General features: G+C 41.2%; 2 protein-coding genes across 2 annotated transcripts in view; both read left to right on the top strand.

Annotated features, from left to right (window-relative positions):
- Nucleotides 1-5,463, top strand: part of ctnnbl1 (catenin, beta like 1) — a 25,550-nt gene extending 20,087 nt beyond the window's left edge. Inside the window, exon 16 of the mRNA XM_046869420.1 lies at nt 5,168-5,463. Coding sequence (XP_046725376.1) covers nt 5,168-5,256 — 89 coding nt within the window. The 3' untranslated portion in view covers nt 5,257-5,463. The remainder of the gene's footprint in view (nt 1-5,167) is intronic.
- A 3,567-nt stretch (nt 5,464-9,030) lies between these two features.
- Nucleotides 9,031-26,253, top strand: part of LOC124399307 (V-set and transmembrane domain-containing protein 2-like protein) — a 32,350-nt gene continuing 15,127 nt past the window's right edge. Inside the window, exon 1 of the mRNA XM_046870165.1 lies at nt 9,031-9,390. Coding sequence (XP_046726121.1) covers nt 9,279-9,390 — 112 coding nt within the window. The 5' untranslated portion in view covers nt 9,031-9,278. The remainder of the gene's footprint in view (nt 9,391-26,253) is intronic.

Raw genomic sequence — 26,253 nt, 5'->3', positions numbered from 1 at the left:
CTTTAATCTTACAAATTACTTGGTAGTCTGGGTTTGTTCTCTATGTCTTAACCCATTTCAGGCCATTTTCAGCTGTATGGTCTGATCTTCACCATTCCTTCAACATGCTTTGCTCATTGAGATTGGATTCAGTCAGATGGCTGTATCCTGATTCTATTATTTTCCACGGTTGGTGTGGTACCAACAAACGTCCTGCCTTAACTAATCATATTAGTGGTTTCTTTTCACTTTCAACAATGGAATGGATAACTTTTTTTTTTTCTTTCCTGTGTGCATCTTTACATTTTCTTCCGTCACCAAAAGCCAACAAATGCGAGCTGAATAACGGATGAACTTCAGCACAATCACCATTAGTGCTCGATGCCCATTCTACATTTAAACACGTCCTTTACAGATTTCCTCTGTACCTTATAACTTTCCGGATCTACCAATTTTCAGTAAGGTGTTATTTTTATAAAACTGTCAAGAACCTTTAAGAAACCCTTCCAATAAATGCATAAGGCATCTCTTTTCTTTTTTTTGTTTTTTTCTTTCCTCCCTTTCTTTTGGAGAGCAGCTTGTGTGTGGGAGGCACGCTGTGGAATTGCTGCCACCTCTGTGATAAATTGAAATTTTCTGCTGTGGGTTTGTAGCAGCTGTGGCCTTGAGCAGGCCTGTGGAGAGAAAGCACTGCCAGGACCACACAGCACAGAGGTACCACAGAGCATCAACACTGCTGGCACTTCGCCCTCGCTGTCGAGTTAAGAGTAGCAGTGGGGTACATTATAGTCATCCGTATACTTTAAACCAAGAGTGTTAACAGGGAAAAGATGTCATTAAAGGCCAATTAGCTTTGCTCTGATTTGGCCAGTCTGAAAAGAAAGAGTCGTAATGGATTTTCTTATTTAGACGTATTCATCTGGCATACATTTTTACCCGAATTGAGGTGCGATTCAGAAACCTAGTAATTGAAGGTAACTTCCATCCTAAGATTTGATTCTTCCCATCACTAGCACAATAAAAGCCACAAAAGTTCTGGCTGAATGTCTAGAAAAAGGAAATTCTTGAAGGTTCTTTAAGATTCCTGGAACAAGTTCAAGATTCACACACAATTTTAATAGTTCCTACCGGAATATTTCATTTGGCCTGGTGTACTGGAAGCTCTCACAGAGATACTTTTCCTCGAGGGACTGGATACACCCAGGAGGGGAAAAGTGGTTGTTTAGTGATGAAGAATTTGGTTCATAGGTTTAAATCCCACCACCACCACTGCTGGGCCCTTGAGCAAGGTCCTTAACCCTTAATTGTTGTATAACTGAGGTAAATGTAAGTCGCGCGATGGTTCTGAGCCAAGATCCCACTGAACACTTGCATATCAAAGTTCTTTTCAATGGTTCTTTATCAGGGTTGCATTTTTTTTTTTATGGTTTTATGCTTTTTTTTACCGGGTCCATTTTCACTGAGGTACCATTTAACCATTTGATTGAAATCATATCAGTGTTCTCTTTAGCAAAGGTTTCATACCAGGCTTCCATTCAACAAAGATTCATGTAGATCCATAAAACTTCCAGCTGGTCCAGAAAACATAAAGAATATCCAACAAAAATCTATATCATGGTTCTATATGAGTCTCAGTTCAACTCTTCCTTAGTTAAAAAAAAAAGGCTCCTCTAAAGGTTCCATCACAAACGTTTCATGAACATCTTTGATACCACACTTGGTTTGACACACAAAAAAAAGATCTACACATGTAAAATGGTACTGAACTTTATTACAAATGACAGCGAGTGCAGTCAGTGATTCGCCTCTAGTGGCCGCTCTCGTAATAACGTCGGACCGGAAGCTGGAAAAACTATCGTTATGGATTTTTGCTGACAGCGCCTAGTTCCAGCAATCAACGATTAATCAGTCTAATACACAAGGTCCATCTTATAGTTCCATACAAACTATTATTCGTTCTGTACAGTGTAGTTTAAATGTTTTTATCGTGATGCCGTGCGACGAGGTTCAGCTCCTGATTGTGAAATGGTAACACAGTTTCTCGTTCTTTTCTCTCGTTTCTGAAGCTTTCGGTTTTGTCGCTCTATTATGCGAGCTGATTGCAGGAGCACTGTTCCTCTCGTCCGCATGCTGTCAGTGTGATTGTGGTGGGTTTTTTTCCAGGCTGGATTTCATCAAGCAGCATGTCGTGGGGTCAAGTGTTCAGCCCCGACCACTGACCCATCAAATACACCGGCTGATTTCTTTTTCCCCTCTGTTTTTTTCCCCTTCGTCTGCTAGCGGTGGCTTTACGTCCCGGCGCTGAGCTGTGATCGTCTCCACACGCAGCTCTGAGATTGCCATCTTCCACTTTATTTATAAAATTTTTTATTTAGATCGCAATCTGAGCTTCGTCACGGAGCTTCTGATGCGAGGTGATATGGTTCTGTGAGAATAATTTAGTTGAATTCGATCTGAGCGATTCTCCGCAGCGTGTTTTACAACAAACGAACGACGCCATTAATTCTGACGTTTTTCTTTCTTATCTTTTCTGTATTTTACATTACGAGGTTTTTATTATTCATATATTTAATTGAAATTAAATGAACGTAAGAAAAGTGCGAGTGTGTGTACCCGGGGTGTACGATATACGTTTAAGATCATATCGTAATTGTTGTTTTAATGATGTGACATTATCGAGTATATCGCAAAGCAAGCAATTTTTTTGGCAGTATCGCACAACCCTGGTGTGTACATCATTTTTTTCTCTTTCTGAGCATTCTTTTACTCTGATTTATAATCCTCGCGACTGTTCTCCTTCTTACCGAGCGTGAGCTTTTCTTTCTTTTTTCTTTTAATGCAGCCGGCGTTCATTACAGCGAATTTATTGTTAATCAAGTCATCAGTCCCCTCGTACTTCCTCGGTGTAATCAAATGTGTAACTAGGACAAAAGAGGAATCGTGCCACGCTGTTGCTGCAGAGATTAGGAATTTAATTAGCTTGTGCAGAAGCAAAAGTCACAGGCCTTTTTTTTTTTTTTTTTTTTTTTTGGTTTTTTTTTTCTGGCTCGTTTTGTGCAGATTCGCAGCAGGAGGTTCGCCGCCTGGCTCGGTCTCCGTGCATCATGGAGTGAGCTCGCCCTTGATACGAGCTTCGCGTAGGCTGACTTTCGGCTGTTCCTCTCCGTGATCTGAGTGTGTAATTGTGCCTGAGTGTGTGTGTGTGTGTGTGTGTGTGTGTGTGTGTGTGTGTGAGAGAGAGTATGGGATGCGCAAGGTTGCAACACCTCTGAGCTCAAGCGGGGATTATCCTTCCCACTGCTATTTATGCTGTATGCAAATAGCATCTGATTCATGGCTCTCTCTCTCTCTCTCTCTCTCTCTCTCTCTCTCTCTCTCTCTCTCTCTCTCTCGTGCCCTTTAGCATGCCTGCCGTTCTTCTTCTTTTCAGCTCATACTTTTTAAGCAGGTTTGATGCTGCACCGAGTCGTGAAAGGGCTAAGAGAATAATCCATGCCTGCATTTTCCCCTAAACCACTACACTATCGAATAACATGCCTTCGTGTGTATGTGTGTGTGTGTGTGTGTGTTTAAGCCTAAAAAGGTTTACTGTTTTTAATCTCAAACTTTACCTTTGGCTCAATTAAGGAAAAAGAAAGAGCGGCTTCTGTATTTCATTATCAGTCAAAGGAGAAGGAGGCGTGGCCTGTGTGTCTCAATCCTAGTGAGCGACAAGGAGGGCGTGGCCTCTGTACCTGTCCTGAGGAACGAGGCTCTGTACACTGATTCCAAGAGAAATAGTGTAGCTTCTGTATCTCTTTAGTCTTTGTGTTTGAGTAGGTCTATATTCCTGTCAATCACCGTTTAGAAGGAGGCGTGGCTTCAATCTGTCAATCGCATGAATGAGATTTTATGGAAACATACAGTGTCGTATGGAAAAACGCACACACACACACATACGCACACACGCGCCTGGTAAGTGCCCTTTGAGAGAATGAGAGAGAGAGCAGTGAGAAGAAAGAGGTGGTGATGTGTTGAGTGTGAGATGGGTTAAGCAGAACAAGGCATTAATAGTGCTCAGATAGTGAGTGTGTGTGTGTGTGTGTGTGTGTGTGTGTGTGTGTGTGTGTGTGTGTGTGTGTGTGTGTGTGTGTGTGTGTTCTACAGGTACAGATTTAAGTGCTGCTCTTAATCGTATTTGGCCTTTTGAAGCAGACCTCTTTGTCTGCACACGTCCTGAAACTGCAGACCGAAGCCCTTTTCCTCCACAATTATTTTTATATATAGGTGTGTGTGTGTGTGTGTGTGTGTGTGTGTGTGTGTGTGTGTGTGTGTGTGTGTGTGTGTGTGTGTGTGTGTGTGTGTACTCTTACAAGCACCAAAACTCTGATAGCTTGAACATACACCACACATCCTTCACTCAGTAGAAGTGTAGATGCTGATGTTTTTAAAAGATTCTGGTAGAAGTTGAAGTTCTGGCTGCACTTTTTTCACTCAGGTTAAAGTAAAGATGTTTGTGCTCTGACATATTCTTCAGTAAAAAGTAGTGATTATTACTACCTGTTGTTCTTTAATGAATGTATTCAGGCTGAAGATCCACCATGTAGAACACAAGCAGTGAAAAGATGATGGTGATCAGGAATGTGTCTGTTCTCAGTCATGTTCTCATCACTGACTCCCTCTGTCTCATCCACATCAACCCCAAACTTCTTACTGCCTTCTGCTCTGCTCATTGTGAGCTTCAGAAACTAGTCTACGTCTGTGGTGTGTGTGTGTGAGAGACAGGAAATGATGCACCAGTGGATTGAAGGAGCTGCACAATGACAAACATGTTGATGTGCTGAAAACGGCGCAGTGAGAACAAATTAATGTCAGCAAATAGATTCAAACTGAAGTAACGAGTCTGATTTTAAAATGTAAGAAGTAGAAAGAACAGATTTTTGTGTAAAAATGTAATGAGTGAAAGTAAAATATTTATACATATAAAAGTATAAGAAGTAAATTACTGATACCAGAAAAATCTACTTAAGTATTTGTTCTTCATCTCTTTCCTCCTCTGCTGTGTGGAAATCCACAGCTTCTTTATGGCTCATAAACTTCTCAGTCACGTGATAAATTGGCGTCACAGCACGTATCGGAGGAAGGGGGGAAAAGCATGTTTTGTTTGTAAAAGTTTAAAAACGCAGCGTTTTTGTTTCCTGTTTTGCAGAACACGCCGAGAGCATCGGCGACGGGAAGAACGAGGAGTACCGGCTGAGCGAGCAGAAACGCATCATGGAGCTTCTGGAGGAGTTCTAACGCTCCGGATCGGGATGCGAGCGAGCGTATTCTGCACCCTGTGGTTTCTCTGTAAATAAAGTTGTTTGATGAAGTGATCAAGGCTGAGTGAATGTGAAGGTCGATGCCGATGCGTGTTTTTGTTGCTTTTTGGATATCGAGGTCATTTTGTATAGACTTTGAGACGTGATGAAACCTGAAAAACATGTAATTAAATTTTCTTTGTCACGTCTGTGTGCGCGAGCGTTCTTTATCTGGAGAAAAAATTCTAATTTCCATTCTAATGGAGCATCTCCAACACAGGAGCACTTCCTGACCCAATCTCGCATGTTTCCAGTCGTCTGGAGTGTTTATGTTGTCAAACCAAATGATGGCAACACAAGGAACATCAGACACTCATCCTGACCAAGACTTCCTGAAGCCATGGCTCTCTGTCTCAATGAACAACCACAGCATTACAATTTTTGGATTATTATTAGTAGTAGTATTATTATTATTAACAACACTATTGATATTAATATTATTATCTGTTGCCGTGGTAATAATGATGCTCTGCAGTTCACTTTTTTTTCTTTGGTTCAGACAAACAGCAAATCATAAAAAGATGAAAGAAACTCTGACGTTCTTTTTTCTGTCTCCGTGAAGATGCAGCTCTACCTCTGCCATGTTAATCTATATTCTGTGTGACTCAGGACACGCCTCAGTCTCTGTAGTGTGATGCGTCATATTCATGTAGCACACGTACAGCTGCGGTGCTGAGAGAACGTGTAAATGTATCGCAATGTTCAAAACGATCCATTGCGATACAAATGCCAACTTTTACACCATGCACACTTTTTCAATCGATGCATAATATCCACATTTAAGTATAAAACTAAAAAAATTACATGTTCGTATGGCATAAGTCCTAAGACTTTTTAATGCCTCAAAAAATTAATTCCTTCCTGGTCGTTGACTCTACTTATGCTGTTTTCATTGTATCTAGAAAAAAAGAAATCAGGAACTTAGAATTACGTAAAAAAAAAAAAAAAAAAAAAAAAGGAGGCGTGGCCTGTGTACACCTATTCCAGGAGGATTCATCATGGGTTCTGTATACATTCGTCTCAGCAAAGGAGGAGGGGGTGTGGCCTAACTACCTGCCAGTAGGGGGAGTAGAATGGGGCGTGGCCTATATAGTCAATCCTAATTAAGGAGACTGTACACTCAAATGCATTTTTTTTGTTATTAAACCTATTTGTCCTGTATTCATCTTGGAAATGGGAAGTCGGAGGTCTGGAATAAAAAAAAAGAAAACATGATACAATTGAAATGCATCATAATTCTGTATAATGTGTTATTAATGTGTCAATAATGTTACAGATGTGTTCATAAACCACAAACCATCTGCATGTAAACCATCTGCATGTTCATGTCATCTGCAAACAAAACCTGACTGTAGTGTCTTTTGTTCAATAAAGCAATAATTTTCTTATTTATAAAGAATCTAAAAAAACGACAACCCACAAACCTGCTGTGGAAATAGATGTAAAAAAAACAAAACCGAGGTCTCATGTGAAGTCACCGTTACCAGTTAGGTCTCTAAACTACTTTGCGTTCCGAGTTTGTGCTCTTTCGTCTCGCTCTCTTGTTTCAGAAATTGCCTCCGGGCCCCCGGTGTGGATTTAATGGTCAATAATTTGATGTTTGTCCAGCGGTAATGAGCCAGCAAGTCTCACTCCTACGCTAATGACTAGCGTGCTGAGCTAGCGAGTTAGCCAGAATCCACAAATGCGCCATCCCTATATTCGGTGTAGTCTCTGCATCTTTATTGCTTTTCTCTTCTCTCTCTCTCTCTCTCTCTCTCTCTCAATCCTTGTGTATTGGGAGGGGTAAACATTTAACAGTTGAAGGTCACTGGCTTGCAAATGCGCTAATCCTTTCCTCTGTGAATCTAAAGCAGGATTTTACTTTTGGGATCGTGGGCCAGTGCGATTCTCCAGAATCTGTAAAGCCATATTTAGTTTTTAAACTGGTGAACGATGCAGTGCAAAAGAGTGCAATAAAATGACGTGGAATTCGCCAACATTTAGGGTTTTTTTCCCCACTGGAAACTAATCCAAAAGACGAGAAAGAAATAATGGCTGGTCTGTAGATGTTCTCTCTCTCTCTCTCTCTCTCTCTCTCTCTCTCTCTCTCTCTCTCGGTGAGTAATCCCCGCTTTATAAGTTTTGGGGTTTTATTTCTTTATTCACTGTCTCTCAATTTAGAAACATGCAGAGGGTTCATGCGGGAAAAACGACAGGTAAAATGATGTTTCTTATGTTCCTTATGTTCCTTATGATGTTCCTTAGCCGTTCCCCAATTTTTAGAAACTTCTCCCAGACTTCTACTTGCTTCTACTTAGTGTCGCCGGGTTCAAAAAAGGAGGCAAAAAAGCATGAATATTGCTATCAGTAAACACAGCCATAAACAGATACAAATGTACAACATGATCTTAAGATTTAAACCCTTTGTAGCTGCTGTGGAAGAGGAACATCTCACTTCAGGATGTTTCTGAATGCTTACAGTATATAATTTCCTACAACAGCATCACATGGTGTGTGTTCTTCTTGCTTCTGTTTATCTTCTCATCACTGTGTGTGTGTGTGTGTGTGTGTGTGTGTGTGTGTGTGTGTTTGGACACTAAACCCATCTGTTGCATGCAAAAGAAAAACGGTGTATATGTTGGTGTTTACACTCGAGCCAGACTGGTGCTGATGGCGCTCAGCCGAAACACCAGATTCCAAAAGCAAATGAGCGGTAAATACAGAGAGAGAGAGAGAGAGAGAGAGAGAGAGAGAGAGAGAGAGAGAGAGAAAAGAGAGAAAGACAATGCCATTCACAGCCCTATGGTGTCTCGCCGGTTGTGTTGGCACAGAAGGCCCGGGTCGCCCCTTCACATGGCAGAAACATCTGCTCCTCTCGCACCTCTTCTATCCAAACTGCACCTGTAATAAGACGAGTCCTAATCTGCATATTAAATTGGCAGGAAGTCACGCGCTCCTCATATCAGCCATGATGGCAGCGGCGGTGCTCCGGCTCTAATTTCACACCTCAGAGATGCTGGAATAATTGTCTTTTCCGCCTGGTTGACTTGTAGCTCTTTGTGTGCCTCAATTGAAACCAAACAGTTGAGTTAAACATTTCATCTCAGGACAAGCAGGTGACGGACATATCTGTCTGTCTGTCTGTCTGTCTGTCTGTCTGTCTGTCTGTCTGTACACTACATTTCACCTCATGTACATCACATACAACGTCAATTAGTCAATTATAACTGATAAACAAATTAGAACATTGCTTGTCTATCTATCTATCTATCTATCTGTCTGTCTGTCTGTCTGTCTGTCTGTCTGTCTGTCTGTCTGTCTGTCTGTCTGTACATTGAATGTCTTTACTAAGTTATCATGTACATCATATATAAATTAAATTAATCAATTGATTTATAGACAAATCAGAACATTTAGAATCTGTCTAAAATTGGAGAAAACCATAGAACCCAGAGGAATCCCATACAGAAACGAGGAGAACACGCACAATAACAACAGCAACAAATACATCTTACATTTATTATTGTACATGTACTTTTTATAGGGCTTGGGATAGATAGATAGATAGATAGATAGATAGATAGATAGATAGATAGATAGATAGATAGATAGATAGATAGATAGATAGATAGATAGATAGATAGTCAGTCTTTAGTGGTGAATATCTGAGAAGCGATCACTCCGCCTCACTCCTCGCTGTATCCCTCCGCCGCACGCGCTCTAGTATGTGATGCTGAGTCTGAGAGCGCAGTTGCGGAGCAGCGACGGGGAGAAGCGCAACCTACTTCTCTCTCTCTCTTTCTCTCTCTCTCTCTCTCTCTCTCTCTCTCTCTCTCTCTCTCAGCATCACTTAGCCACTAGTATACCTCCTTCCCCGGGTGTGGATCTATCCTAGGTATAACGGTGAAACCCTGAAGGTGTGAAGGTGAGGCGGTGTCCTCCTCCTCCTCCTCCTCTTCCTCCTCCAGCAGAGGCGACATGAGCGCTCTCCGGCTCCTGCTGCGGAGTTTCCACTGTGTGGGACTCTACATCCAACTTAGTGGCCCTTTCTCCTCATCCGCCCAGGTGGAGAACCGCATCTCCAGCAACGGTGAGCTCTTTCTCTCTCTCTTTCTCTCTCTCTCTCTCTCTCTCTCACACTCACACACACACGCGCGCGCGCGCGCGCAATTATAAGCACTTGATGATAATAATAATAATAATAATAACAATAATAATTGTTATTAATATTGTTATTATTATTGTTATTATTATGATTATTATAAAGATTATTATTATTATTATTATTTTACCAATCCTTTGAAATTTTTAAATAATTAAAAATATATTTCTTTTAATTTAAAATATTTTATAATATTTAAAATGTTTAAAGGATTGGTATGACTATCTATCTATCTATCTATCTATCTATCTATCTATCTATCTATCTATCTATCTATCCCATAAACTCTGATATTTTATTTAATTAATTAATTAATTAATTAATTATTCATCTCCATTTCCATTCTTTCATAGGTATGTTTTTTTTCACATGTATATAATATTAATTAATGTTTCATTTTATATTATATGAATATAATTTAATTTCTAATCATTAAATTATTACCCTGAAATCGATTGAGAGAAGCATCAGAGTCCTGTAAAGTATCGTGATGTGTTTCACTGTAAATTCACTGTAAAATGTGCATTTCTTTGTGTTTATTTGTTTATTTAAATGTTTTAAACTGAAGAGTGATTTCAGAGCTGATATTTATGTACGTTATTTTGTAGAAAATGAAGAGTTGATATGCAGGTGCTGAAGTGTCAAATGAGGTGCAGAGTGAGTCAGAGGACGTTCTATACCTCGAAATAAATGCATTCAGCAGTGTAGGAGTTAATTCTGGAGTTTTGAAGATAATTCCGGAGTATAAGAGTTGATTGAGGAGGGTTGGAGATGATTCAGGAGTGTTGGAGATGATTTAGGAGTGTTGGAGATGATTTAGGAGTGTTGGACATGATTCAGGAGTGTTGGAGATGATTCAGGAGTGTTGGAGATGATTTAGGAGTGTTGGACATGATTCAGGAGTGTTGGAGATGATTCAGGAGTGTTGGACATGATTCAGGAGTGTTGAGATGATTCAGGAGTGTTGGAGATGATTCAGGAGTGTTGGACATGATTCAGGAGTGTTGGAGATGATTCAGGAGTGTTGGAGATGATTCAGGAGTGTTGGAGATGATTTAGGAGTGTTGGACATGATTCAGGAGTGTTGGAGATGATTTAGGAGTGTTGGAGTTGATTCAGGAGTGTTGGAGTCGATTCAGGAGTGTTGGAGATGATTCAGGAGTGTTGGACATGATTCAGGAGTGTTGGAGATGATTCAGGAGTGTTGGAGTTGATTCAGGAGTGTTGGACATGATTCAGGAGTGTTTGAGTTGATTGAGGAGTGTTGGAGTGGATTCAGGAGTGTTGGAGTCGATTCAGGAGTGTTGGAGATGATTTAGGAGTGTTGGACATGATTCAGGAGTGTTGGAGATGATTCAGGAGTGTTGGAGTTGATTCAGGGGTGTTGGACATGATTCAGGAGTGTTTGAGTTGATTTAGGAGTGTTGGAGTTGATACAGGTGTGTTGGAGTGGATTGAGGAGTGTTGGAGATGATTCAGAAGTGTTTGAGATGATTCAGGAGTGTTGCAGTTGATTCAGGAGTGTTGGAGATGATTGAGGAGTGTTGGAGATGATTCAGGAGTGTTGGATATGATTCAGGAGTGTTGGAGTTGATTTAGGAGTGTTTTAGATGATTCAGGAGTGTTGCAGTTGATTCAGGAGTGTTGGAGATGATTGAGGAGTGTTGGAGTTGATACAGGAGTGTAAGAGATGATTCAGGAGTGTTGAATGTGATTCAGGAATGTTGGAGATGATTCAGGAGTGTGGGAGTTAATTGAGGAGTGTTGGCGATGATTGAAGCGTGTTGGAGTTGATTCAGGAGTGTTGGAGTCGATTCAGGAGTGTTGGAGTCGATTCAGGAGTGTTGGAGATGATTCAGGAGTGTTGGAGCTGATTCAGGAGTGTTGGAGATGATTCAGGAGTGTTGGAGTCTTTTGCTGTGTTGTTTTCAGGTTATTAAAGTTATAATTCTTATTCTCAAGTCCTCATGGAGCTGTTGATTGCGTGTGCACATTTTAGTTTATAATGAGCTAAAAAGTGATGTCATGGCTGATTTCTTGTAGGGGCCATGCACACTCATGTAGTGTGTGTGTGTGTGTGTGTGTGTGTGTGTGTGTGTGTGTGTGTGTGCTATGTGCGATCACACTCTGCAGTTGTTTGAATATTTGGGGAAATAAGACAGGAACTATCCAAGGTTGTGTTCCAACAGTGATCTTAATGCACCCTTGTTGACTTTGTGCTTTGCCTTTCCACTCGGCTCGTTTGGATCACAGCCACTATTTTAAGTGCTGCTCCATCATTTAATCAGATCAGAAGAATTTGTTAGGGCCAAGGGAGTGGACTGTACGGAAGTTATTCAGAATGCGCTGCAATCGGACACCATTCGCTTTTCAATAAAGAAGACCCGGTGTGATGTTGCCCGAGTGTGATGGTGCTGAGAAATCCACATCTTCTGAGGTCAATGAAAGGGGCGTGGCCTTTGTTTCAGGAGGCGGGATGTTTCATAGGAATGTAGGTTTTATTTAATATTGTTGTGTCAGGTGACTACAAAGTGACACGGCCGTATACTTGATGGATTTTTCCGAGGAGATATTCCGACACGTCGTCTCCCTCCAGCTCAGATGTCCTGGGTGTTGTTGGGAGTTGAGTATGTCACTTAAAGCTCCTGTGAAAACTCTATAAAGCATGAATAGACAAGCCGCTCGGCGACACCTGCTTGTTTTGGCTCGGGCCGTATTTAGACTATCGACGTGCGCGTTCTCCTCCAGCGATTTTTCTCTAATGGCTTTCTCGCTTTCTCGCCTCGCAGTAATATCACACTGCGCGGATCAATGCCATCACCTTTTATATTCACCGAGGCCACGGGGAATCAAAGTAACTAGCTGTATTTAATGTGGGGAGAAAAGCCTGCCTTTCCTTTCGTAATAACGCACACGAGTGGAAGGCGCGTTGTTTTGTTTGAAGACTTCGAAGTCAATCGACCTGTGGGGGAAGGTTTTTTTGTGTGGTGGGATAAAGGCGTCCGTCACGTGGCGTTTTGAAAAGGTCCTGGAGGCCCACACGGCTGTTACACAACAAACTCGGGATGATAAATATCGAGTGCACCGGTGGGAATCTTTAATCCTTTATTTGCCCGTTATTCAGTTCAATAAAATATTCAACACTGTGTTTTTTAATACACGTTTTTAGCAGAAATTATTTTTAATGAGCAAAATAAAAAATAGGGAAAAAAAACCCAACAATTTAGCAAAAAAGCATTGTAGCGTCCTGTATTAGTTTAATTAGACTACTTTAAAAAATTGCTCCAATGCACCGACCCTGCACAGTGTAAATACTGGATTGTGATTGGCTGGAAGGAGTTCAGATGTGAATAGTGGATTGTGATTGGCTGGAAGGAATTCAGGTCTGAATAAAGCATTGTAATTAGCTAGTAAGTGTTTAAGTGTAAATACTGGATTATGATTGGCTGGAAGGAGTTCAGATGTGAATAGTGGAATGTGATTGGCTGGTAGGTGTTCAGGTGTAAATAATGGATTGTGATTGGCTGGAAGGAATTCAGGTCTGAATAAAGGATTGTAATTGGCTGGTAGGTGTTAAGGTGTGAATACTGGATTGTGATTGACTGGGAGGAGTTTAGACGTGATTATTAGAATGTGATTGGCTGGAAGGAGTTTAGATATAAATAGTGGAATATGATTGGCTTGGAGGAGTTCAGATGTGAATGGTGGAATATGATTGGTTGGAAGGAGTTCAGGTGTAAGTTCAGAGTGTGAACACACAGGTAGTTGAATCAGTGTTCTAAATGAAAGTGCTGCTGTAACACCTGTAACCATAGTAACGTCCTTTGCCAGTTCCATAAATTACATCTTCTAATGACCTTACTGAGCTCCATGGAGGAGTTTTTTTTTTGTGTGTGAATTTGGAGAGGAACTGGCAAAGAAAATGTTCAAACGAGAAAAAGAGTGAAGAACAGCACCTCCACAGTTATCTCCAACAGCTTCATTCATTAGTAGTCGAGTGTTATTTTGATCCATTCAGTCAGTTTTGCTCTGCAAACATCAGTGACAGCATGAACTCCTTAATGCTGGAAAGTGACTATGGTATAAGGTGATAATCCATGGCTAGGTGTGAGACCTTACACCATTATAATGCTCTCTGAGGCTGTTCTTCACCTGCACATCGTGCACTAACATCCTGTACCACCTCAAACCTACACCTGGATTATTGATTATGTTATAATTGGATATGTTATTAGTAAAGACAAATAAATAATAAGTGTATGTGGATTTAATATTAAAATACAATGATTACGTACGGTTTTGCGTGAGATCGACTTCCGTTGATTGCTATATTACCCTTGTTTTTTTTCTCCCCCTCAGTTTGTATGCAGTCTTCAGTGCTGCAGTATTTCACATCATCCATTCCTTCCTCATGATACCAGAAATGTGAAATACTGTGTGGGAGAGACAGGGACCGAGAGTGAGACAAAGTGCTGCTGACAGAATGATAAAGAGGGAGAGCGAGGCTAACGTAACCATCAGAGCAAACCTAGCGTCTAGCAAACTAGCACCAGATGTTATGCTCTAATCTTTTTTATTTGATTTGAGCTGTTTGATTCTGAGTATAAGAATCCGAGATGGATGGATCCTAGCGACCGTATGAACTCTAGATGTAAAATCAGCAGACTGACTAGCCACTTCTCATACATACATAAGAACACAAAGGTCAGACACTTTTAACTCGTACAAACAATGAGAATTCCACACAGGTCCTTTGCCACCATTTTAGCTTCTCCAGACCTGCTGAGCTGTCGGAACACGTTTAGCTTTGCATGCTTTATTGAAGGGTTAGATGGAGTGAGGAGGGAAAAAAAATCCTTCTTCTGCCTCTGACATTTCCAGCAATATATTTTCTGCTCCTGAACTGTTTCACTTTTGAAAGCATGTTTCAGCTTTTTCACTTCAGCGTCAGAAGCTGAAAGAGGAGAACATCTCAGCTGAAGATCTACAAAATTGCTGCTAAATCATAAAGAATTATGAATTCTCCATGGTGATCATTAGCATCATTATTAGCATCATTTGCATTAGTGTCAGTCTCATCACCTGAGGTAAAAGTCACTCTGAACTTAAACATCATCATCATCTTCATTGTCATCTTCAAGCATTACAGCAGAACAGCATGTGCATGTGCTCTCTTTCCATAAGGATTATATTGATGATGATGATGATGATGATTATGATGATGATGTGAAACTATAAATGACCTCTGCTTCACTACGGCACCAAATAGGTGGTGAGATATTAAACCACTTTCAGCAGACTGACTCTTTTCTCAGTGGAGATTGTTCTACTGGTTCCATACATCATGTAAACCTTTTATAATCCACTTTAATGTTTCTAAGGTTCTTCTGATGATCTTCTCCATGAATGATGAATAACACAGCCAAGTGTTTTGTCTTCTGAGTCTTTTTAAAAATGACGTTCCTGGCTTGAAGCATTCTCCTATAGTATATTATGTTAGTGGTTAGTGGTTATATTTCCAGGCTTTATTTGGTTTATTTCTTTCCTGAATCCCTAAACAAAAATAATGCTGAAAACAAAAAGTGCAAACCAAAAATGCTGACAAGCCGAAAAACAGAAACATGGTGGAGAAAAGGCGTTACATGACACCTTGCAACAGTCCGACAATGAGCCATGAGTGATCCTGAGAGGCGACATGAGCAGTCAGTGCCTTCGTTTAGACTTTACACACTGTTCCTGCAGCCGAATTGTTCTGCATTTGTAATGTGTGTGTGTGCGTGTGTCTGAAGACGAGGAAGAGTTTCGCTCGCAGCATTGTGATGCACTGAGATGTGAAATTGGAACGTTAAAGGTGACATCAGAAAAAAGGAAGCGTGAAGTTCTGGAACTGGGCCAATCACACTGCAGAATTTCGTCACATGATATAAGAGAATTCGGGTTTCATGTCATTAAGAAATTAAGGTATGTTGTAGTCTCAGTAAAGAAGGCGTGGCCTGTAACCCAGTTCATCTCAGTAAAGGAGGCGTGTCCTGAAGGAGTCATGCTTAAAGGCGGTGTGGCCTTTATGACTTTATCTCAGTGAAGGAGGTGTGGCATGTAAGAGGTGTGGCCTGTATGACTATTCATTTCAGTTAAGGAGGTGTGACCTGTAGTAGGTGTGGCTTATAGGAGGTGTGGCCTGTGTGCCTGCTTATCTCAGGAATGGGGCGTGGCCAGTAGGAGGCATGGCCTGTATGACTATTCATCTCAGTTAAAGAGTTGTGGCCTGCATACCAATTTGTTTTAGTGAAGGAGGCGTGGCCTGTAGGATGTAAATGTGTTTATGACTTCGTCTCAGTGAAGGAGGCGTGGCCTGTATGCCTGTATGCGCATTTGTCCCAGTGATGGAGGAATGATGTGTAAACGGCGTGGCATTTTTGACTATTTGTCTCATTTAAATAGGCGTAGTCTTTATGCTAATTTGCCTTAGTGAAGGAAGCGTGGCCTTTATGTATAAAAGTGAGGAGGTGTGGCCTTTGTGCTTATTAATTTGAATAAAGCAGACATTCCTTTTTTGACTATTAGCCCAAGAGAAGGGGTGTGGCCTCTGTGCTTGTCAATTTCAGAGATGAAGTGTGATCGTGCTTATTAGTCCGAAAGAAAGAGGTGTTGCCAATGTGTACTAGTGAAGGAGGCATGGCTTTCCACTCTTTTAAGATTTGTATTGTACAGAAAATATCATAGTAAAAGTCTGGATCATTGATCATGTCAGAGGATTCATATTTAATTATCTCTTTTACGAAAATCTTTTTACGATTTATCGCAAATAATTTGTTATTCCACAAAGTGCAACACAAGAATCAGAGCTGGTTTTAAATGATCTCAAGCTCCACATCCTGCTCGATTTAACACGTACTGGGTGTAGAAAGTCAGGAACACCACCAGACAAGCACTTAAACGCTGAAATCTTGTTCTTTACCTCATCCCATTTCTCTTCCCTTTTCTCTTGAGAGATGGAACGCTTTTTTTTTTTACTTCAGAAGCCAAGTCTCAAGTAGCTGGGTCAAGCATTAGACAGCCGGTTCTCCCTCGTCTCTCTCTGTTTTTATCTCCCTCCATCCCTCGCTCGGCAGGCCGCCCATCTCGAAGTGCTCCCGTGGAGAGCTTGTGCCTCCGAGCGCTTCAGATCTACACTTGGCATTCTCATTTTTACGTCGTGGTGCGCTCAAGAAAAAAAAGGGGACGACAGAAATGTGTTCAAAGATGGACGTGTTTTTTTTATTTTGAGAAAGAGTCAGAGGACCATATGGACACCAGTTTGGTTTATTATTTGCTGGATTTGTGTCAGCGTGGATATGAATATAGTGTCTATTTGTTTGTTAGATTGTGAGCTGTGGCATTCTGTCATGGCTGCTCGCTCTCCTATGAGTCCACCATCTTTGCTTAATGTGGAAGAATCATAAATATACACACAGAGAGAAAGAGAGGGGGAGAAAGAGAGAGAGAGAGAGAGAGCGAGAGAGAGAGAGACGGAGGCGGACTGATCTTCTGAAGAGTCTTGAGAGCTCCATCCCAGCAGCTTATCTCACTTTAGACACATTTCAGCCAGCCTTGGCATCCCACTCCTTCTGGGAGGCTCTTGGCAGCCACTTCTGGCAAGAAAGAAAGAAAAAGAAAAAGAGATACAGTGCTGATTCTCCTCCTTTCATCCCTCTATAAACATCTCTCTCTCTCTCTCTCCGTCTTTGAGACCCGTCCACGCTGTCTCATCTCCTCTCCTCGCTGATCCGTTATTTACCTACGAGCTCAGGAACCTCAGGAACCCCAGACTGCACAGGGACACAGAGGCTATTCTATTGTGTTGCTGATGGCTAATTAGGCCACATGGTGGTTTCCTCGAGAACGGCGATGAAGATGTGCACAGCTCTTCATATCTAGTGAAGCTGGAGTGTACTGACAACACATACCACACTAGAAAATTCTTCATTCCTTCTCTTGCTGTTACTCACGCATGTGTTTTAAATAATAACCACCTAGCATTAGAAGTCAAAAGTGACAAGGTCCTATCTAACATGAGCGAACCCTGACAGAACGTCTAAAAGAACAGTCTCTAATGTTCATACTTTCACTTATAATGGCAACTAGCTAGCTAAAATACGCCAATCTGACAGGATTTATCCACTTCTCACATATAAGTACATCTTCACTGCTATCATGTAAGAATGCTAGCTAACCTGACAGGATTTCAAATACATAGGAATTTGATTAAAAAAATAAATAAAATCTGAGAAATTCAGTTGTGTTAACAAACTCAAGTTGGCTCCAGATTAGCTAGCCAGCTAATATTTATAAAAATATCAAGAATTTATGAACGCCGTTTCGAATCCTCAAAAAAATCCTGTCGCGTTAGCTTGTTTTAGCGTTAACAATAAGGTTTATGACCAACCACTTTAACCTTCTCAGAAATCCAGTCAGGGTTGCTCATTGTAGCTAGTTAGCATGCTAGCTTGTTTTACTTAACTTTATAGAACACCGACCACATAGTGAGTAACGTAAATCTTCTCAGAAACCCAGTCACATTCACTCAGTTAGCTTGTATCTGAAAAAGATCCTATCAGGATAGCTTGTGCTACCTAACCTGATAGCTTTAACATTGGAATTACAGTGTGAACGTTAGCATGTTTTTTTATGGTGTTTAACTTACATTCGTTAAATGTTTTGTATACCATTTTTAAAAAATATGGGCATTTGATGGTGTTTGTATACCATTAACAAAATGATGAACATTTGATGGCTGTTCTAACTTGCTAGCATCATCTTTGTAGGCTATGATCATACTAATAAGGTAAATATTTTGACAAATTGTGAATAAGATTTAAACTTCTGTTGCGTTAGCACATATTAGTTAGGTAGCTGAAATAAAAAATATTAACATTTATGAACGTGATTTCCTGTCAGGTTAGCTTGTCTTAGCTAATGTGATAGCAATAATGGTGCAGATTAATTTATAAACAAAACTTTGTGTCAGGCTAATTCATATTAGCTTGGAACCTGGCCTTACAAATAAATTGTATTCAAATGTGTGGATATTTGTGGTTTGTTAGTTAGTGAATATCTTGCACTAGTGACTGGAAGGTTGTGGGTTCATCACCATGGAGGTCCACAGTTCCCTGAGTGAAATTAGAGGGAAATATTTTTACTCTCTACTCCCTCATGAGAGGTGTTTTGGAAAACCTTCTCTACACACACACCAACTCCAGCAGCACCTTGATCGGAGTGTGTAGCATCAAACAGCATCATTCTAGACTCGAACCCCTGAGCCATAATCTTCTTCACACTGGTGCCAAACTTGCTTTAGTCCATCTAATGCTTCTTGGTTATTCATCAAAGATCAGTCGAAAAAAAAAAAAAGGTTTTAAACGCTAAAATGCTAAATGCGCTTACAAATTTGAGGGAGATTAAAAAAAAAAAATGCTGCAGGATTACTGTGTATCATCTTTTATAGAACAGCTGTGTGGACTCTTAAAGATCCATCTTCCAGAGGAGATTAATTCTGTCTCGAGGGACTTGGATGCACCTGATCCACCTCCTCGGCTCATTAACGAGCCTTTCTCGAGCGCCATCATGCGTGTTTTCAAGCTGGATCACAAGGACTTAACAGAAGAAACCTTGACCTTTTAACCCTGTCGACCTTTTAAAAAGTTAACATGTACGCTATTTAGCCAAATGTTTGTGGACACCTGAGCATAAGATTTTTTTTTGTTTTTTTTTACATCCAGTCCACATTTAGTCTCCATTTTCTGTTATTATGAGCTCTACTCTTCTGGGAAAATGTTTCACCAGATTTTGTGAAGATTTGTGCTCACAAGCGTGTTAGTGAAGTCAGGAGTGTGAGGAGGTTCCTGGGGTGCAGTCAGCATACACATTTATCCCTAAGGTGTTCAGTAGGGTTGGAGCTCTAGCAGGAGATCTTCCACACACATCCAAACCATGCAAAGCAGATCTTCATTGAGCTGGCTGATTCCTAGTGAGGTTTTCTGTGAGAAAGGAGTCTCCAGTGTCAATCTGTGATTTCTGCACACACTCTTCTGTAGCGTCTGATGTTCACCACAAGCTCCTCGTTAACTAGCTGCATTTCTCTGGCGTGTGTATCCCCCCCCCCCTCCACCCGTCGTACTGTTTTATTACAGTAAACTCCGCTGCCGAGTGTCACAGGAGGACAATTGAAGCCCTGCTCTGCCTTGATTATGTAAAAGACATATGGTGTAATAAAGAACGTAATGGTATATAATCACGCCGCAGAACATCGCTGTGCTTTCGCTGATGATTATTTCAGCTTTTTTTTAATTCCCGGAGGGCTTTAACGAGTACGGGGATGCTAAAAAAAAGAAAGAAAGAAAGAAAGAAAGAAAGAAAGAAAGAAAGAAAGAAAGAAGTAGTAGAAAGTGTATTTTTTTGAAAATCATGTAAATTACGTCCAGATGTGGAAAAATATCCTAATAGTAAAAACTATTTAAGCTGAAATTCCACCATAGTATATAATTTACGAGTAAAAGATGTGTTAAAAATGTAGCAAAAAAAAACGTGATTTTGATATGAATAGCTTTTAATTTGTAATTATTATTCATAATACTGTAATATGAAAAAATAATTACAATATAAATGTTTTACGATCAAATTTCTCAGCATGACTTCATCGCATATTTCACACTCTCGGCTTCATCCAGCTCGAGGATCGCGTTTGTCTACCAAACCACCGCTCTTTATTGATGCTTCTCCTCCTGATGTGGCGTCACTGAAGCTGGCCTGCAGTTATGGTTATTGCTGTGAAATAAAGCTCATGGTCTCTTTCCTTGTAACATTAATCTATAAATTGGGATTTATGAAGCGTTGTGTGTGTTCGTAATGTCAGCTCCTATTGTGTGTGTGTGTTGGAGGAACGTCTCGGCTGAGGCTCGGCGTACGGATGGCGGTCGATAACGCAGCACTGTGGGCAGGTGTCATAACCAACAGGCCGTGTTTATCGCCTCTCATACTTTTAGTAGGTCTTTGAGCATCTCGCTGTCGTGGCTCCTCACACAGCGTGGGATCGATCGGCGAGTTTACAGGCGACAGACGGACGACGCTCGAGCGGATTCCTATGCGGGATCGCTGATTATTACGTGGTGATGGGGTTTATCTCAAACGTGCTCCAGGATTTGTTTAAATAATGGTTGGGAAATATCTCTATAGTGGTGGCTCCTTCATAGAGATGTTTAGGGAAGGATTCTCCAGTGTCAGAGGTGATGGTGGAACATCTGAAAATACCCACGCCTTTGTAAGAAATCTTCATCTCCTGCATCATCTCCGTCAGACTCGGTGCCACAGTCTAACCCAAGACTTTCAATTTAAATTAAAGTAAATAAAAGTTTTTCCCACTCGGGAGTGTGTTTTACAAATGCTCAGTTTCCGCTCCACAAGAAATGGCGTTTCTTTCCAGAATGTAAAGAAAAAGACGAGTGAACGTGGAAGTTTTCAGAAGTGACCAGGATGGAGATGGAGTTCCACTGTTAAGTGTTTTTCTCTGTACCATGACAACCTGCTATAAGTGAAAACAGTATCATTCAACATACACTATATTCCCAAAAGTTTGTGGACACCTCAGCATAAGATTGATATGTGCTTCTTCTTGAACATCCCATTCCACTTTTAGTCTCCATTCGCTTACGATAAGCGCCACTCTTCTGAGAAGATGTTCTACTAGATTTTGTAAAGAGATTTATTTGAGACTCATTCAGACACAAGTGTGTTAGCAAACTCAGGAACCGATGTAGATGAGAAGGTGAGGAGGCCTGGGGTGCAGTCAGCATTCACATTCATTGTTCAGTAGGGATGGAGCTCTATAGCAGAAGATCTTCCACACACTTCCAAACCATGTAAAGCCGATCTCCATGAAGCTGGTTTTGTGCACATTCTCATGCTGGAACAGGTTTGGGTTTTCTTAGTGAAGGGAAAATTTCTTGCCTCCAAAGACGTCCTGGAGAAGTTCGTGGGAACAGTTCGGGGAAGAATCACGTATGGTTGGAAAAGTCAGGTGTGTCAAACTAGTGTAACTATAAATGGATAAAAAAATTGAATCTAATTTAATTATGTATGTGAGGAATAAAGACATTGAGGATTCGGGAATTGACATTTGAATGTAATAGCAGCAGGTTTAATGGGAAGGAGAAAAGAACAGGAAGTGTAAAGGATTCGGCGTCACGGTGGATGAGGATTAATTCATGTAGAGTGTTTTGTATTAACGACTCAAAAGAGGTTCACAGGCAGGAAGTGACTTTTCCTAGGCAGCATTTCGCTTCTGATGAATTGTGTGTGTGTGTGTGTGTGTGTGTGTGTGTGTGTGTGTGTGTGTGTGTGTGTGTGTGTGTGTGTTTTTTGGGTTTTGAGGCCATTGTGAGCTCGGTGTGTAACAGCTGATCGAACGTGACACACTTCTCTCCTCTGTTTTCTCCAAAACGTCACTGTTTTACATGTTCTCATGTACACTTTATCACACACTCGTCCCTCGTAGATTTCGCTCATCTTGTTCCGTGTGGAATGTGTGCTGATCGTCAGTGCCGGGTTCTGACCGTCGCACTGCTGCTGCTGCTGCTGTCGGTTATTACTTCTGACTATTCCCACTTTTCACACTGTTCAGAATTCCAGGATCATATCTTCAAAGAGAAAAAAGGAAGAGGAAGAGAGAGGATGATAAAGAAAAAGAGGGAGAGGTAAGAGATGGAGAGGAATGTAGGGAGAGAAATAGAGAGAAAGAGAAATAAAGAGAGGAAGTGGAAGAGAGAGAGAGGAGAAAGACAAAAAGATTTTTAGATCTGTGTGTGTGTGTGTGTGTGTGTGTGTGTGTGTGTGTGTGTGTGTGTGTGTGTGTGTGTGTATCTCTTTCCAGTTCTGGTTCATGTGACGTTACACCTGACACTTCAAAATAATCTCCAATCACTGATAATTGTGTTATTTCGCTGCTGGATTATGCCGCTCTCTCTCTCTCTCTCTCTCTCTCTCTCTCTCTCTCTCTCTCTCACACACACACACACACACACACACACACACACACACACACACACACACACACACACTGTTGTCGCCTGTCAGCTCCAATTCACAACTTTTCTTTCATCACTGTTTCTCAGTGTTTTGGATAGAAAGATCAGTGTGTTGGTGACATCATGTCTGAATGCTAATTAGATGTGCTGACACACACACACACACACACACACACCTGAATATATGAGGAAGGCATTCACATTTTGTAAAATCATGGAATTTCTCTCCAGATGTTGAGTATATTTAATTTACAAAAATGTATTAAATAAATAAATAAATAAATAAATAAATAACTATAAACTGCTTCACATTAAATATTACAAATCACACAATTAATAAAGCAGATTTTAGAAAATAGAAGGAAGAAAACCCACTGTACAGTAAAATGAAGAAATGCAGTAAATATACAATTGTACAGTGAATCACACAAATATGAACAAAACCAGGTAGATGAGATTTATATGTAATTTAATACATCATAAATATGCATGTGTGCGTGTGTGTGTGTGTGTGTGTACGTACATGTGTGTTTCTGACCTGTGTGTGTGTCTGTGTGTGTGTGTTGCTGACCAGTGTGTGTGTGTGTGTGTGTGTGTGTGTGTGTGTGTGTGTGTTGCTGACCAGTGTGTGTGTGAGTTTGTGTGTGTGTGTTGCTAACCAGTGTATATGTGTGTGTTGCTGACCAGTGTGTGAGTGTGTTGCTGGCCGGTGTATGTGTGTGTGTGTGTGTGTGTGTGTGTGTGTGTGTGTGAGTGTGTGTTACTGAATAGTGTGAGTGTGTGTGTTGCTGACCATTGTGTGTGTGTGTGTGTGTGTGTGTGTTACTGGATAGTGTGTGTGTGTGTGTGTGTGTGTGTGTGTGTGTGTGTGAGAGAGAGAGTGTGTACTCAGGCCTGAGGTTAATTGCTCTACAGTGTCCTCTGTCATTTTTTTAGCGAAGTGAACATGAAATGTCGTAATTTGCGCCTCGGTCGCTTTTCACACCGGGGGCTTATTATTAATTCATTTGAGCCATCAGACGTTTTTATTAGCGTCGACACGCCGGTAATTTTCTGCTGCATTGTGGGAAATTAACTGCTTTTTTTTACGCTTATTTTGTCCTGTCCGTTAACCTTCTGATCTTCCTGCACTTGTTTCTCTTTCTTCCTCCGTCTGTGATTCCTCTTCATCTTTTTCATTTCAGACACGTGCTAATGTAGGCGGTACCGAAGTGTGTTCAGCCGGGACATCGTGCGTGCGCTGTGGACAGGAAGGGGCGGGGCTTTGGGCATCTGGGGTGTCAATTCTCTCTTAATATCAATTGCGTTAATGAATTGAACTGTCGATAGCTGCTGTAACGCTCTCAGGAACAGATCACTTTACTGACGTTCCAGAACATTTAACGTAACGGATGTAAAATACAGATGTTATGTGGTATAAGATCTACAACTCACTCACACATTCTGTATTTTTGTATCCATTTTTAGTTTTAATAGCTTAAGTTTAAACCTGTGTTTAATTGTAGCTGCATTACGGTCAGTCACTATCCACTGTCACTATCTATCTATCTATCTATCTGTCTGTCTGTCTGTCTGTCTGTCTGTCTGTCTGTCTGTCTGTCTGTCTGTCTGTCTGTCTGTCTATTTCTCTTTTTGTTGTTTCTCTATCTCTCACTCTCTTTCCCATCTATCTATCTATCTATCTATCTATCTATCTATCTATCTATCTATCTATCTATCTATCTATCTCTCTCTCTCTCTCTCTCTCTCTCTCTCTCGTGTTCTTCATTTTTCAGTCTCACCTCGATCTATTCCCGTCTCTCCTCTTTTAGACGCCTTCGACATCTCCATGCACACCTCCTCCGTCCTCCCTCTCCCTCTCTCCCTCTCTCTCTTCGTTCCCTCTCAGCTCTCCTCTCCTGTCCTCTTTTTTTTGACGTGCCTGTGGATCGGCTGTACCGTATTTCATCGCAGCTGCCACCTGCAGCGCTTAACTCGGAGTCCTTACGAGGCGACACACAACATCACTATGATTCATATCCACAGATTCACCGCGGATAAAATAACGCTATAATCTGAAAGAGCAGCAGCACATTTATCATGTTCTGTGCTCTGTGTGTGTGTGTGTGTGTGTGTGTGTGTGTGTGTGTGTGTGTGTGTGTGTGTGTTTGTGTGTATTTGTGTGTGTGTTGGTGGGTGGGTGGGTGTCTGTCATCCCACTAAAGCTGCAGCAAACCCAAATTTATAACAGAGCTCCTACAGCTTGATTCATTTCGACTCCTTCTAGAGCTCTTTATTTGACAATTACAGCCTTCATCTAACGACCCGAACTGCAGCCTGATAAACTCTAATTATATGTAATTAGCGGCGCAGCTTCATTACAGTTACGCTACGTTTCTCTGCGTGTCATGTAGCTTGTAGTAGCTAGCTGCTAGTTTATCTGACGTGTTTGTATTATTGTCATGCGACCAAATAATTCAACCAGTAATTCAAGTCTGTGCACCTCATCACAACCAAACGTAGTTCATCTTCAGACTTGCACAAAATTTGTATATAATGTATGTAGCTGTACAGTGTGTGTTCCATTACTGGCATGAAGGTTCAACTGGAAGAACTTTAGTGTCCTACACAGAGCCCTGACCTCCTTCTCCTCCTCCTCCTCCTCCTCAAACCACACTGAACACCACTGGGATAATCTTGAGCTGGAACGTTCTCAAACGATGCTCTTGTACTTGGTCTTGGATGCTCAGCAACATCCCAAAATCTTGTTCTCAGTAGAGTGGAGATTATTATTCAACAAATCCCCCAGATGTTCCATATAAGTGTGTCACTCAGGGGTGCACAAACTTTTGGCGATATGTTGTACGTCGCAAAGATTGGGGGACGGAACGTGGGATTATTGAGTGGATAATTGTTTTATTCAGAAAGACTGGACATGAAGTAGTTGAGGTAGTTTCAGGTCTTCTGATTGGTTTCTGAGGAAACACCTTGAGAAAACACACCCTGTGTATCGTAGTTACTGGTTGAAAGTGCGTCTCAAACGACGTCCCGTCTATAGACTGCAGGCTGGATGACCACACGCTCAAAAGCTACTCCTGAAATTCACCTGGTTCCTGGTAGGAACCTGTATGAGTGTGTACAGAGTTGATCTCAGCGTTATTCCTGTGGTCCTGTCTTCTCAGTCCATCAGGAAACTCGTAGATGTGCGTCCACGCTCGCTCTCTCGCCTCGTGTTTCCATCTGCAGCTCTCGAAATGGGATCCTGTACCACAGCCCACCTCCTGTTTCCAGGGGCAACAGTGACACTCGGCTCGTGAGTTATATTAAGTATTCATGGCAGCAGGAGAGGAGAGGTTGGAGATGTTTGCGGAAAAAAAAGATTTCCAAAGCGCTGCCCTTCCTGTCACGCTCGACGGCGCTCACTGCTCGACAGACATTGGCGCTCACCGAGACCGAGAGGCCAGAAATAATAATCACAGATAAAGGCGTGTTAAATTTATTCCCCTGGCGGAGTTAATCAGGAGGCAGAGGCATCTGTCGAGTCGCAGACGCTTTACTCTAATCTCGTTCCCTCTGAGCTTTCGATTGTAAATGTTTCAGGATTAGATTTTGGATCCTTTTACATACTAATTAGCTCTTTTATTCACAGACTTAAATGTGTAATATTCTCACCGTGAGCTCAGGTCTCGTTGCCTCGAGAAGAGCTTCAGCCTGTTGCTATTGATTTATTTATTTTTTTACACGTGGATTAAAA

This window comes from Silurus meridionalis, chromosome 16, assembly GCF_014805685.1.
Source record: "Silurus meridionalis isolate SWU-2019-XX chromosome 16, ASM1480568v1, whole genome shotgun sequence".
Classification (NCBI taxonomy): Eukaryota; Metazoa; Chordata; class Actinopteri; order Siluriformes; family Siluridae; genus Silurus; species Silurus meridionalis.
Note: the sequence above shows the minus strand (reverse complement) of the source record. Positions and strands in the feature narration are given on the sequence as shown.